This window comes from Labeo rohita, chromosome 16, assembly GCF_022985175.1.
Source record: "Labeo rohita strain BAU-BD-2019 chromosome 16, IGBB_LRoh.1.0, whole genome shotgun sequence".
In the NCBI taxonomy this organism is placed as follows: Eukaryota; Metazoa; Chordata; class Actinopteri; order Cypriniformes; family Cyprinidae; genus Labeo; species Labeo rohita.
Genome location: NC_066884.1, coordinates 36,863,463 through 36,878,654, shown reverse-complemented (window position 1 = coordinate 36,878,654; position 15,192 = coordinate 36,863,463). Strand labels below are relative to the sequence as shown.

Here is a 15,192-nt window from a genome sequence, read left to right as displayed (position 1 = left end):
ATGTAGGTTTTCTGTACAAGGGCGCTCTGTGGCATCCAGTATTAATTGAAACCCAGCCTATTTTGCGTAATTAAAAAAAATAATACCTCTCTCAAAAAAAAAAAAATAGAAAATTAGGCAGATATATACTAAACCACACTTTTTCCAGTGTATAGAGGTTTACGGGAGTATTTTGTTAATTTGTTGCAAAAAAAACCCACACTGAAGTGGCAAGATATCAAAACCGAATTGAAAACCGTGGTTAAAAACCGAGGTACGTATTGAACCCTGGACTAACTGTATTGTTGCATCCCTAATGTCAAGTCATTTTAGTTTGCTAAATTGTGATTAATGTAAGAACTTTAGATAAAAAGATTTTGGAAATAAGCTTTTACAGCTACAGAGGAAAGCTAGAAATTTTGCTTATAGCAGCTATACTCATATTAGCGTCAGACCAATGGTGTGCTCACTTGAGCATTGATGTTCCTCCAGAGAATAAAAAGACAGCATCTTCATTTGACTGTCGAGTGATAAACTCAATTCAGTAAAAGAACAAATAATTAAAATATGCATTGTGACAAATCCCTCACAAGCATTTTTAGTGAGAACCAGGTGTACAGTTAAGGTCAAAAGTTTACACACCTTGCAGAATCTGCAAAATATTATTTCCAACAATGACTGTATGATTTTAAGATCCATCTTTTCACACTTTGGACAACTGAGGGACTCATATGCAACTATTACATAAGGTTCAAACACTCACCGATGCTCCAGAAGAAAACACAATGCATTAAGAGCCGGCGGGTAAAAACTTTTGAATTTAAAGATCAGGGTAAATTTAACTTATTTTGTCTTTAAAAGTTTAAACCCCCAGTTCTTAAGGCATCGCTTTTCCTTCTGGAGCATCAGTGAATGTTTGAACCTTCTGTAATAGCTGCATATGAGTCCCTCAATTGTCCTGAGTGTGAAAAGATGGATCTCAAAAATCATACAGTCATTGTTGGAAAGGGTTCAAATAACAAGGGACTCATGAACAACTACCACAAAAAAAAAAAAAAAAAAAAAAAAAAAAAAAAAAAACACACAGCTAACACAACTATTATTTTCTCTTGTGGACTACATGGAAATTTATTTTATGTGAATTATCTTATTCAGGTCAGTACTAAATAAAAAAAAAAATAACATGCATTTTGTATGATCATTCTTATTTTGGTAAAATAATTAATATTTATGTTAACATACACTTCAAGGTGTTTGTTAACTTTTGACCTCAGCTGTATCTGAATGTTTAGGACAGATCAGTTGACTATACAAACAGACTGTTTTGGGTTTGATGTAATTCATCTTAAACTTTGTTATACAAGGTATTCTTGGGCAATGTTTTGATCCTATTATGGTTTCTGATGTGCATGTGTCCAAATGAGATTGAAGTTCAGTGTCTCATATCACTCACCCTTCCAGCTTCATCTAGAGCCAGAATCACCAGCTTCTCTCCTCCACCATCATGTAGAAGCTGAGGATCAATACGATGATCCAAACTACCACCGCTCACTAGAACTTTCTTCAGGTTCAACTGTCTGGAGGACAACACAACTACATTAACAGAGGCTATGTTTCCATCCAAAGTTGTGAATTGTGAAATTGATTGCTGCATAAAATATTTGCGAATATAGCACCATTTCTATCTTTTGTTGAAGAGAACAAAACCATCACTTCCTGGGAAACTGGCTCAAACTATCAATAATAAAATAAAAAGTTGCTTGAAATACGGAGGCCTGCGATTCTTGTTTACTACATAAATTAAATTACTTGTGCCTCAGAGCATGCAGACGAAATGCAATAAGAAATGTTGTTATCTTGCATTCAGATGCCTGACGCAATCGAGCGAGACAGTTGTGGGAAGTAATTATACCAAATCATTTTGGTGATAGACTGTGGTTCAGGCATTTCAGAACGACTAAAACAATATTTTAGATGGTATGAAATGAAATCAATCTTCGTTCGACTGAACAAAATCTGGATCTCTGAGACAACATAATGACAAACCCTCATCTCCTAACTCCACTCACTTGGATGCCAGTTTTTTGCACTGATAATCTGCCAGCAGGTACACATCTCCCTTTTCGGTCACGCACACAGTGGCCCCATTGCTCGCTGCCGCCATAGAGATGGTCAAATCCTTGTGGTGCAGAGCGGACACCTGTCGAGGAACAGTCACGCACTTCTCTCCGTTGGGCTCCAGCAGGTAACCTGAATGTATCACAATGGTCAGACCACAAGTTTTCATATGGGAAGAGGCAAATGAAGCAGATGCTCTGATGAAATTGCATGAAGAGGATTTGCTGAACACCTGAGAGACTTTAGATCAGTTAAACAATCTGTTTGTTTGTATGTGATAAACAGATCTGAGTTTTTGAGCAGCTTACCAAGCTGTCCACCATTTAATCCTACAGTATACACTGCATCGCGGGTCCAAAGAACAGTGTGAAACCTGCCGGCCGCAACACCAATCACGGACCTTCCTTTCAGGGACTTAGATGTGACCTGTAGTCAATAGAAATTAACATTGCAATTTATGGAATTACCTAGACATAATTTTTTCAATTTGGTGCATTACTAGTATTGTGTCATGCATAAATCCAGGTTGACTGACCTGTTTGGGAACTTGGCTGGAAGCAGGAGGAGGTGCCAGGCCCAGCTGATGGTGGGTGTTGAGCCCAAAGGTGTAGACGTACCCCTCCTCTGTCAGAACAACGGTGTGATCTCGGGCCGCTGCGATCTGTGAGCAGTGATGGGACAAAAGCCCCTCCACCATCCGGGGGACCTTAGATAAAAACGTGGACACCAAGACTTAGAAAGACAACAGATGCAGAAATACATGCGTCAAAACCACACCAAAGTGCCTTACCAGATATGTCTGTTCATCACCATGTCCGAGTCGTCCGCCCTGTCCGTGTCCACACGTGTACACCTGACCCTTCTGGGACAGGAAGACTGAGTGGAACTTACACAACACCACCTTAACAGACAAACACAAGTTACCATCTTCATTCAGGACCATGTTTGTATAGATAAACATTGTCATTTTCCAATATTTGTACACTTAAGCGACACTTACAGTACATGGCAAAAGCAAACTTTTCAAGCAAACCATTTCAAAAATAAAACCATATTTGGTATGAAATGATAAATGTACTTTTAAGAGTTAAACAAAGTTTGGTGTAACAGACTGACAATTTTTTGTTAATTGCCAATAATTTTTAGTAGTATGTACAAATGTAAAAAGGCATTAAAGATTGTCTTTGTGTAGCATCTCGTATACTAATATGCCTTTATCAGATCATTCTGAAACCAACATGTGCTGCCATTCTTTTATGAGCCCAAGGCTACATTGATTCAATCAAAAATACAGTAAAAAGTGTAATATTGTAAAATATTATTACAATTTAAAAAAAAGTTTACTATGTGAATATATTCTAAAATGTCATTTATTTCTATGACGCAAAGCTGAATTTTCAGCATCATTACTCCAGTCTTCAGTGTCACATGATCAGAAATCATACTAAATATGATACATTTTTATGATACATACATTCTTTAATGAACAAAGTTTTCTAAAATAGTAACGTTTTCTAACATTATAAGTGGCTTAACTGTCACTTTTAATTAATTGAATCTCTGCCTTATGAAATGATCAAACACTTGCAAAAAATAAAATACATTTTTACCAATCCTAAACGTCTGAATAGTAATCTAAATAGAACGGCTGGTAGAATCTGATCCATAAATGTCTTTTGTTTATGATTTCATCTCATAATAAATCTTATATGGTTGTCAGTGAGAAATCTGTTTACTTGGGAGGTAAATTCATGCACACAAACACACTGCCAAGTTACTGACTGATTCAGCTGCTGTAGGTTTAAACACAACCTTTGAGAAAAGCTGGTTAAAAGTCACTGAAAAACACCAAAGCAAGTGGCATCTGCACAACGTAAGAAAAAACCCAAAAGATCTTTTTCTCAGAACCTTTCACTTTCCAGCCTTCTGCTTTTTTTAAAAAAAAAAGACATCTAACACAACATTTACACGTCTTTAAGTGTAGCAAATACTTTTGAGGCCAGTGTAAATATGATATCACTGGAGATTATGGGTAGATTAAGAACTGAGACCTGGACAGAATAACAGCAGGCCAGAACGAACCAGCTGTGTCCCGCTCATCACGAGGGCTTGACTTTTAGCCATGACAGCTCTGCCCTTTCTCTGCAAAGCATGCCAGCTCTGGATTGGCTCGGAGTCGACTACAGCGGAGCAGGGGTGCCAAGGTCAACATCATCACTAATTTAACACACTCCTCAAGGCTGAAACAGAAGCAAGAGATGCTCTGTAAAGCGTCCAAACGCTGCGCTGACTGGCAGCCGCTCTCTCTGGCTGCCGTACGCTCGATTCGCGGCGCTTATTTAATCTGCTGCTGTTATCCCTGAATGAATATTTTAATATTTAACTGAAAGCATATGCAGAACAGCGTGGCGGGTCACAATGCGCTCTCTTTCTATGTAAGGGGGCATTGGAGAGCCGATGAAAGGGTCAGGAAACAAGATCCGGCATCACAATGAGCATTGTAAAATTAAAGGACTGCCCTGCACTTCAGAAATTAATTAGACGAATGTAAGTACACACAACGACTGAAAAAAAAAAAAAAAAATGAAATGCATTGCTGAAGTGTCTTCTCATGGGTAAAAAGCATCTCTAGGGACTTTCCATCATCTTAAACGGCTGACAGATTTGGCTTAGTGCACTCATTTAGATCACCCCTTATCCACTTGGGGGTTCTCCTTTCAAAAAATGTCCAAATCTCAAATGAAAGGCTGACAATGGGATCAAGCAACACTACTGGATCACATTTCCCATCCTCATATGAGCACATGTTGGTTATCCATCCAAAATGCAAATGAGTCCCCGCTATGACCACGGAAAAATGGAAACTTATACAGCGTTAAAGCATGATGTTGGCATGAGTCGATCTTGCAGGGTCACGTATGCCAAAGAAGTGACGCTCACTGAAGTTGCACAAGTTCCAACACAAAGAGCTTCTCTTCATCAACAAGAACATAGTTTTTGTCCTCAAGGGAATTTTTAAGAACAATTTACTGATTAACAAAGAGGTCTGAGTTTCCTCGGATGGTTTGCTGGGACCCTTGGAGATTTTTGTTTTGAAGGAGGTTCCCTGTGAGGAGCCTGTTATCAAGGCAACACTCGCAGGTCCCCTGTTTTTACTGTCCTCTCTTGTTGTCACACGTAACCCTGGGGAGTTTTAGGCTCTGCTAGCTTGCACAAACCTCAGGGAATTGCATTGCAGATGAGGATTTCATAACACTATGTGCCTCATCAGCAGAAATGAATCCAGATAGACGTAAAACGATGCAGAGAAGTTTGTTGACCATGTCGAGAATATTAAATAAGCTTCTGAAGATGAAATCCTGCAGTAAAATTATCTCAACTACTCTCTATTCTTGGAATGGCTTACTTATTAGATCTGGCCGGTTATTTTTTGAAAATACACAGCATTTTTGAAACACTTTTAAACTGCTTTATAAATAATAATAATAAAAATAAAAAAATAAAAAAATAAAAATAATAATAATAATAATAATAATAATAATAATAATAATAATAATGAAGAATTTAAAAAGAAACAGAAAATACCACATGAAAAAAAAAAAAAGACATTTTCAAAGTTATAGTAACCCTGAACAACATATACCTGCTTCACATAGATCCGAGACCTTGAAAACAAGTCTACGATCTCAGGATGGTGTCTGCTCTCCTGGTTTCCATGTCCCAGACTAAAATTTGTGTTGCTTCCCCAAGTGTACACTTCAGTAGGGTCTGCGATGAGATCAGAGATCATAAAGTGAGTTATGTGCTTGTGAGGAAACAAATACTGTTAACAGGTCCAAGTCTATACTCTACTCTATCATTTTCATTCACGTTAAATTTAATATGGTGTCTAACCTGACCAAGGTGTATTACAGCACAGTGTGAGTGTATACAAACACCGTTTGTTGTTTGCTTTTGGGATCTGATAGCGTGTTTGGATCCAGAAATGGATTGCTTTTCAATGATTTAGGGTTTAAGTTAAAAACAAACATTCTCTCATTTATTCCCTAACATGTCATTACAAACCTTTGTTTGAAAACATTTATTTTGAAGAATACTTCTACTTTACTCAAGGTTACAAGGCTTCAAAAACACCACAAGACTGTCATTCATTCACTTGTGCACATATTCAATATTAGAGCATGAAGGTGAATGACTTTGTTTTGACTGATCAATGAAACCAAACACTACTGCTTCCGACATGTCTCTTAACTCGATGTTATGCATCAAGTGTAAATATGCAAAAGTACAACCGCATAGAGGAAGATAATCAAACATACATTTATATAAAACAACGTCATAGTTACTAGTCATATGTACTAATGCTAAAGGTGTTTATGGTCATTTTTGGAGCATGACAACCTCTGGACACTTTAACGCATGGAAAAATTTAAATGAATCATTATTTTACAAAAGTCCGCACTTTAAAAAAAACAAAAAAAAAAACAAAACTGAGGGATGGAATGATGTGAGGATAAATAAATGAGGACAGAATTTTATTGTTAAGGTGAACAACTCATTTAACAGTTAGCACAAACACTTGTTTAGCACTGGAACCATCATACATATTAATAGGGAAATTAATCCATATTATTTACCAGTGTTTCGGAACACAACGTGAGCTGGGCGATCCTTCATGGTGAGGTCTAGGGCGGAAAGACCCTCTTTGTCCTGGATGGACAGTGCTCCACCACGCTGGAACATAAACGTATACAGGCAATCACACAAACCAATAAACCAATGAAATGGGGAGGGAAAGACAGAGCATTTCTGATGATTCACGTTCAACAGTTAACCATTATTTGCTCATTTTGAGATTACTGGCCCATAACTGTAATGCCTAATTGGCTAAATTAACAAAAGTGGTCTATTACTAGTATGACAGTTGCAAACCAACGAGTTGAATGTAAAAAAAACGAATTTATTATATATATATATATATATATATATATATATATATATATTATATATATATATATATATATATACACATATAAAAAAAAAAGCTAATTATATATATTAAAAGGTGAAGTATGCCATTTCTGTGCCTCTAGCAGCACCAAAATGAATTTGCATTTAATTTTTTCAAGTTCGTGCATGTCATTTCACTTCATTAAACTGCTTTACAACGTACACCACCAGTCAAAAAGGTTGGAATAATTGCAAATAATTGTATTTGAAAAGAAGTTTCTTACAATCTGCATTTATCTGATTTTTTTTTTTTTTTTTTTAACGTAACTGTACATTTTTTGGTGATAACTTGATGAATAGAAAGTTTAAATGATCAGCATTTATTTAAAATATGAAGTTCTTGAAACGTTATAAATGTCATTACTGTCATTTCTGATCAGTTGAATGAATCCTTGCTAATGGAAAGTTTTATTTTCTTCTATTTTATTCTTACCCCAAACTTTTGAACAATAGTTTATAGAACTGTTTCCACAGTATGAGCAGCACAACTGTTTTTAACATTGATAATAATCAGAAATGTTTCTTGAGCAGCAAATCAGCACATTAGAATGATTTCTGAAGGATCATGTGACAATGAAGACTGGAGTAATGATGCTGAAAATTCAGCTTTAATCATAGGAATAAATTATATTTTAAAATATATTTAAATAGAAACCAGCCATTTTAAATAGTAAAAATATTTCACAATATTACTGCTTTTGCTGTATTTTGGATCAAATAAATGCAGGCTTGGTGAGCAGAAAAGATATTTTAAAACACATTTTAAAATATATTAAACTAAAAAAAAAAAAGTTATTTTAAACTGTAATATTATTTTACAATATACTGTTTTTACTGTGTTTTCAAAACATTTAATAAATCTTAATTATTCCAAACTTTTGACTAATAGTGTACTATAATATCAATTAGTCAAAAACTCATATTTATGAACCAGTACCTTGATGAGCCCCATGAGGCAATGAATTTGCCCATAGAAGGCGCTGCGATGTAGTGCAGTCCAGCCAGACTCCTTGTCCTTTGCCAGCATGTCGGCATGTTTACTGTCCAGGAGCCACTGAAGCAGGTCACGCTTACCCAGAGAGGCCGCGAGGTGCAGAGCCGTGCGTCCAAACTCATCCCGCAGGGTAGCTGCATTGTGACAGTGGACAGACAGGAAGCCTCGCAGGCGGCCCTCCGAACCACTGGTCAAAGCAGCAATCACTTCCTCTGCGTGCCTCACAGAACGGCACTTTGGCGTGCAGTCTGGGGTTCCCGTACTCATTTTAGCTTCAAACCTGTTAAGTTACAACCCCAAAAAGCCCAAAACACCCACCTCCAAACACAAGCTTGTGCTTAAATTTCTCAGACTAGCATAGAAATGAAGTTGCGAAACAAATGCAATAAACTAAAGTAAACTAAACAAAATAGAAGGAATATATTCAGCCTTTCTGTGAATTCGGGGCGCTAGAATTGTGCATGTGTTGAGGTTCCACGGCACCCTAGCGGCCCCAGGAGTGAAGATCTAGCTCATCTCAATCCACCATGTCGGCAACACATTCCACAGAAGCTTTGGCACAATCATTAGCATCAAAGAAAATACTATTTTTTCTGTACAAAAACATACAAATATATTCCAGTTTTCTCTAAAAATAAGTTAACTAGTATTTTACAAAAGGCAAATCTGTACTGTCCATTCAAGAGTCCATCAACTTTGAGGGGAAAGGCTCCTTCCCCCCAAAATGCGCCACCATTTAAGCCTCCATAATTGCAAAAGGTGCCTGGAAAGAAAGAACAGCACATTAATATACAACATTCCCACCAAAGCGGCAATTAAACTGCAGAATTTAGCAGATCATACAAAGTGATTCTGTTGTGCCTTTTTCATGACTAGACTGAAAATTTACCAAACTTTTACCAAAATTTACTAGGCTGAAAACCACATAAAGCACTCAAATTAGTTCTGATTTGGTTGTGTAAAACTGTACATAACATAGAGAAGCTTTTCTATAGTTATGGACACTTTTGTTTCTTTTGCCATCCTTACAAAAAAATAAATACATAAAAAAAAAAAATGTTTTTAAACTCAGTAGTTTACCAAATAGTTTTAATATTTCAGAAATATTTTCATATTTTAAAATTGGGTCTGGGGTAAAACATTAAATATATACAACAATGGCATTAGAAAAGTAATTAAACTTCAGTAGTAAGCAGGAAAATAAATAAACAATTATGGAATAATGCAAAGTTTCCAAGTAATATGGCAAATCTTCATGTAAATAAAAAGCAAAATATATATATTTTAGTTAATTATAAACTAATAAAAAAGTTTACCCAAATAAAGTATTATTTTAAACTTGCTAGTTTGTCTACTAGCAATATTCAACAGTGGACTTTGATATTATTATTCAATGGATGGTCATATTGGCATTAGAAAATAAATTAGTAATAAAACAGTACTAAGAATTAAAAATAAATAAATAAATAAATAAATACATACATAAATAAATGCTTATGGAATAATGCAATGTTCCCAAGTCAGTGTTAATGTAGCCTTCATCCAACAATCCAAATAAACAAACAAACACATAAATAAATACTAGTTAAGGCTAAAAACAATAAACGCTAGCATAGTTGCATAGTTGTAGAACCAGCTCAGCATTATGAAGTGCTGCACTTGTAGTTTGACACCTTCCAAATACCTCCACCATCAGCTAAATATGGCTTTAGCCTTAAGTCTTACTGCATCAGTTTTTGATATTAATGATAAATTTGTGATCCTAAAACTTTTAAATCTCAAATAACTGAGCAAACGAGTCCGTTCAAACCATTTCGTAACATCTGGAAACGACAAACCTCTCTCTCATTCAGTGTAATATCAGTCAGGGACATAAACATACACAAGCTACAGACTGTGATCAAGCTGTAGTGGAAATAATGAACCCATTAAAGCACGAACCGATCGTGTATATGACATAATACTGGGTGAGATCTGTCATGAAGTCTGTTCTGGGTGACTGACACATCATCATCATATTTATGAACCATATTGGGCTGAACTATGTATTGAAACACCGCCGGATTAAAAGACAACTCGCTAATATCATTCGCTCACCTGACGCTAGATGAAAGAAAAGGTCATGTTTGTGTTTTCCCCTATGCGGCAGATCCACAGAAACATCTTTAAAGGAAACCTTGATGTTTTGCAGTAATTATGTTGCAGCAGAGTTGTTAGTCGGTTAAGTAAGAGCTAGAAGTGCCGACACACGAGTAAAACGAATTCGGATTGGCCCATCGTGCATGTATCCTTACATTTCATTGGGCAGTTCAACTGGCAGACTTGTATCGTTATTTGTCATTGGACGGATCGGCGTGTAAAGGACTTCACAGTTTGCGCTTGTGACACAAGCATAAGTCTTATTTTATTGGAAACACTACAGTTATATATGATACACGCAGATGACTTGTTTGACGGACACCGTATGCTGATTGCTAGTGACATGGAGAGTTGGCAAGGGAGTCCCCTCTCTTGCGTCAACGAAGTGGGGGCGGGGCTTACGGGGCATACCTGACACCTGAGTCACATGACTCTTCGATAGATAGATAGATAGATAGATAGATAAATAGATAGAGAAAAGCGTGTGGTAATGTCATGTAAAAAAAGAAGACTGAGTGTAATCTTTAAGTTTGGAAACAAAATGGAAACTAATTTGTATGCCTGTTTGTAAGAAAAAAAAAAGTTATGTCAATTGTTTAATTTCTTTATTTTAGTTGTATTTATTCTTGCAAGACGAATTGTTTTTTTTAAAAATGTCTTACGAAACATCATTCGTGTACCTTTATTAAATACATATTACACTACCAGTCAAAAGTTTCTGAACAGTAAGATTTTAAATGTTTTTAAAGAAGTATCCTCTGCTCACCAAGCCTGCGTTTACTTGATCCAAAATACAGCAAAGTACAATTTTGAAATATTTTTACCATTTAAAAGAACTGTTTTCTATTTGAATATATTTTAAGATGCAGTTTATTTCTGTGATTTCAAAGCTGAATTTTTAGCATAATTACTTCAGTCTTAAGTGTCACATGATCCTTCAGAAATCATTCTAATATTCTGATTTGCTGCTCAAAAAACATTTATTATTATTATTATGTTCAAAACAGCTGAGCGGAATTTTTTCAGGTTTTTTGATGAATAGAAAGCTCAGAAGAACAGCATTTATCTGAAATAGAAATCTTTTGTAACATTATAGTTTAATGTCTTTATCATCACTTTTGATCAATTTAAAGCATCCTTGCTAAATAAAAGTATTAATTTCTATAATTATAATTATGCTGATCTTTGGATCTTTTTATTCATCAAACAATCTTGAAAAAATTTGCTCAATAATAATAATAATAATAATAAATGTTTCTTGAAAGCTGAATTTGTAGCATAATTACTTAAGTCTTAAGTGTCACATGATCCTTCAGAAATCATTCTAATATTCTGATTTGCTGCTCAAAAAACATTTATTATTATTATTATTATTATGTTCAAAACAGCTGAGCAGAATTTTTTCAGTTTTTTTGATGAATAGAAAGTTCAGAAGAACAGCATTTATCTGAAGTAGAAATCTTTTGTAACATTATAATTTAATGTCTTTATCATCACTTTTGATCTATTTAAAGCATCCTTGCTAAATAAAAGTATTCATTTCTATAATTATAATTATGCTGATCTTTGGATCTTTTTATTCATCAAACAATCTTGAAAAAAATGTGCACAATAATAATACTAATACTAATAAAAGTTTCTTGGTCAGTAAAACAGCATTTTAGAATGATTTCTGAAGGATCATGTGACAGTGAAGACTGGAGTAGTGATGCTGAAAATTCAGCTTTGATCACAGTATTTAATTATATTTTAAAATATATTCAAATAGAAATCAGTTATTTTAAATAATAAAACATTTCACAGTATTACTGCTTTTGCTGTGTTTCAAATAAATGCAGGCTTGGTGAGCAGAACAGACTTCTTTAAATCTTACTGTTCAAAAACTTTTGACTGGTAGTGCATGCTATGACACCTACTGTTTATTGGTAGTGTCAAAACTTGATTCGGCTAGTTTAATTAATGTTTATAAAGTTTCAAATCAAGACTGAGTTCACTGACCTGTACATTCCAGTAAAAGAATGCACCATTTGGAAAACTTCACAACTCTCCCGGATCTTGCTGTATCGTGTGTGGTCCTTGACGCCCCCTGTATGATCATAATGGTACAGTCCAGTGAATAGCGCTCAGTGTGGATTCAGGGAGCGGCGGGGGAGAATCATTTGCAGCGAGCAGCGCGGGCAGGCGCAGCGGGACAGTGAGATGCCGAGCCCCGAACATTACGCAGGAAAAGACACGTTGATAGGTTTGTGGATCTACTGTGTCTTTTTAAAATACCAGGAACTTTAATAAAAACTCGGGCTTTTTTGGACAGGATCAGGTCGAAGGATTGGACCGATTGGACCGTACTTTTGGAGAGACTCATTTTTGTTTTCAGGACTTGAAAAAGAAGTGGCGATATAAACGCGAAAGTGGCGGAATCAAAATAAACGCTTCTCGGATCGCTTTCTGCTGCATCTGAGGAGTTAAAACCTCATCCTGAAAGGACGAACCAATAAAAAGATGTGAGATTTTACGTAAAACAGTCGTTTGAGAAGCGTGAGCACCTTCCTTTCATCTCTGTGGAGAGAAATACTTTCCCGCCGTTTGATTTATATCGCTTCAGAATGTCCGATGTTGGATTATTCCATTTGCTTCAACTTCAAAGAAAACAAAAGAACATGTGTAACCTGACTCTCTGTGTTTTACTCTTCCTGACGTGTTCCTGCTTGTCCTTAGCTTCATGTCCTGCCCAGTGCTGGTGCGAAGCCACGGTAGTGAAGTGTGTTAACCAAAACTTGAGATCCATCCCACAGCCCCTTCCCGAAAACATCACCGAACTTAACGTCAGTGGAAACGATATATGGAATCTGGACAATGAATCTTTCCCCAGACCCTTGGAACATTTAACACACCTTTATGCGTCTGGAAGCCAAGTGGAGCAATTGGACTCCATGGTGTTTAAAAACTTGCCAAGTCTGCGTTTACTTGATCTCAGCAACAATAGGATTTCACAGTTCAGCGTTGAGGCTTTTCCTGAAGACAACAAGATTGATATTCTAAACCTCAGCAAATCCTTATACAATCACTCCTACATTGGTGTGTTCGCAGATCTTTTCAAACACAGCCTAACTAAAGTTTCCCATCTTGATTTGTCCAATAATGACCTGGTGCTCCTTCCAGAAGGCATATTCACAAGTTTGTCAGACCTCACCGTTTTGGATTTAAGGAACAACTCCCTTGTTACAATCAGGAATGATACGTTTTGGAATCTGGCACTCCAAATGTTGGACTTAAGAGACAACGCGTTGAAAGTCCTACACAACGTGACCCTGGAGAAGCTCAGTTCCATCCCTGATTTGCAAGTCAGTCTTGCAGGAAACCCCTGGCGCTGTGATTGCAATATTGAGGACATGTTGATTTGGTTGGAGAGACATCAGGTTGTGGTAGACAGATTGAACCTAACCTGTGCTGGCCCAGCAGAACTAAAAAATGTCCCACTTTTACACCTGGAACAATCACAGCTCTCATGCTGGAGCAATGCTGGAGATGCTCTGAACCGTGCGCTGGAGCCCTCCTATGTGTTCTTGGGCATGGTTCTCGCCCTCATTGGGGTCATCTTCCTTCTGGTCCTTTACCTTAACAGGAAAGGGATCAAGAGGTGGATGTACAATATCCGTGACGCGTGCCGAGATCATATGGAGGGATACCATTACAGATACGAGATCTCAACAGACCCGCGACTAGCCAACCTCAGCCTCAACTCCGACGTGTGACGAGACACATTTGGAGAACTGGCTTGCACAACTGGCACGCAACAATCGGACTCTAGCTTTGCATGAATACATATAACTCTAGAGGTTTGCTGTGACATGCATTCTTTTTCGTCGGATAGGACGTTAACTGGATTCTGCAAGCGGCAACCCTGTTACGCTCGCTGCAGCTCATTCATATATGCTGGTGTGTTGCTATAATGTTGTCCAGTGACGCATGAATCAAGAACATCAAGTGCATATGTTTAGAATTCATATTTCCCTTTTTTATAAAAGCACAACGGGACTGTGGAGGGCGTCTGTCGTTTCTGGTGAAATCTGAAATTACAGAGTCACCCGTCCTTTTGCAAAATGTCAGAACAAAATGTAATGTTATTTTTTTATAGCTTAGTTCATTTCTTCTGCAAAAAAACTATTCAAACTGCCATGCATGTATTTATGTATTTTTTTCACTGATGTAAAATTATGGCAATATCCACTTTTTTATGATGAGTTATTGGTTTTTATATTGATATTTGTTGGCTGGACATAGATTGACTCTTTTCTCGGGGATGCCCTGTTGAATTAAAGGTCTTGCACTGATCTTTTATCTCCAGTCCAGTGATTTTAGGTTCAGACTTCATTATGAGTATAATAATTTTAGCATTTTTTTAATGATTACTACTGAGACAGATTATCTTTTTTGTATTAAAAATCAGAACTTGAATTATGCATAATTAAATATTTTTTAAACTACTACAGCATGCATTATGTATATCTGATAAAGTTATAAATAACATTATCTATGAAACTAATTATGTGCACATATCTCACATACACTAAGTGTCACATTCTGGAAGACTATATAAATATATATTTACCAAGGCTGTTTATCATCCTTCAGGCCGTGAGGATATACCACGGTAAAACAGGACCTTACACCTACTCAAGGTGCTGAAGCTGCAAAAATTTGCATAACATTCAAAAACATCTGTCCGTGATAGGCTTGTGGATCCTCGCATAATATTAAAATGGCAGTCGTGAAAAACATTCATGCAACATTAATCATGACTGATCATTTCCAGAAACAGATTTAATAGCCAGCATTTAGTAGCTTGTTATTTGTGATGTTTATGCTTGAGAAGCACTGAAATCCAAATGGGCTTCTTAATGCACATTTCCTGGTCTCATCGGGCATGTTATTTCAAAGAAAAGCAATTTGTC

General features: G+C 36.4%; 2 protein-coding genes across 3 annotated transcripts in view; one reads left to right on the top strand and one right to left on the bottom strand.

Annotated features, from left to right (window-relative positions):
• The window catches only part of ibtk (inhibitor of Bruton agammaglobulinemia tyrosine kinase), a 36,098-nt gene extending 25,734 nt beyond the window's left edge, over window positions 1-10,364 (bottom strand). For both annotated transcript variants that reach the window (XM_051131240.1, XM_051131241.1), the window contains exons 1-9: window positions 10,199-10,364; window positions 8,045-8,864; window positions 6,735-6,831; window positions 5,741-5,865; window positions 2,888-2,998; window positions 2,633-2,803; window positions 2,406-2,523; window positions 2,049-2,229; window positions 1,433-1,556 (exon numbers count right to left, since the gene is read on the bottom strand). In XM_051131240.1, the coding sequence (XP_050987197.1) occupies window positions 1,433-1,556; window positions 2,049-2,229; window positions 2,406-2,523; window positions 2,633-2,803; window positions 2,888-2,998; window positions 5,741-5,865; window positions 6,735-6,831; window positions 8,045-8,368 (1,251 nt within the window). In that variant the 5' untranslated portion in view covers window positions 8,369-8,864; window positions 10,199-10,364. The remainder of the gene's footprint in view (window positions 1-1,432; window positions 1,557-2,048; window positions 2,230-2,405; window positions 2,524-2,632; window positions 2,804-2,887; window positions 2,999-5,740; window positions 5,866-6,734; window positions 6,832-8,044; window positions 8,865-10,198) is intronic.
• A 1,975-nt stretch (window positions 10,365-12,339) lies between these two features.
• tpbgb (trophoblast glycoprotein b) lies at window positions 12,340-14,571 on the top strand. The gene is made up of 2 exons (XM_051132372.1): window positions 12,340-12,482; window positions 12,552-14,571. The coding sequence occupies exon 2, from the start codon at window positions 12,844-12,846 to the stop codon at window positions 13,990-13,992; it is 1,149 nt and encodes a 382-aa protein (XP_050988329.1). The 5' UTR covers window positions 12,340-12,482; window positions 12,552-12,843; the 3' UTR covers window positions 13,993-14,571.
• The last annotated feature ends 621 nt before the right edge of the window (window positions 14,572-15,192 follow it).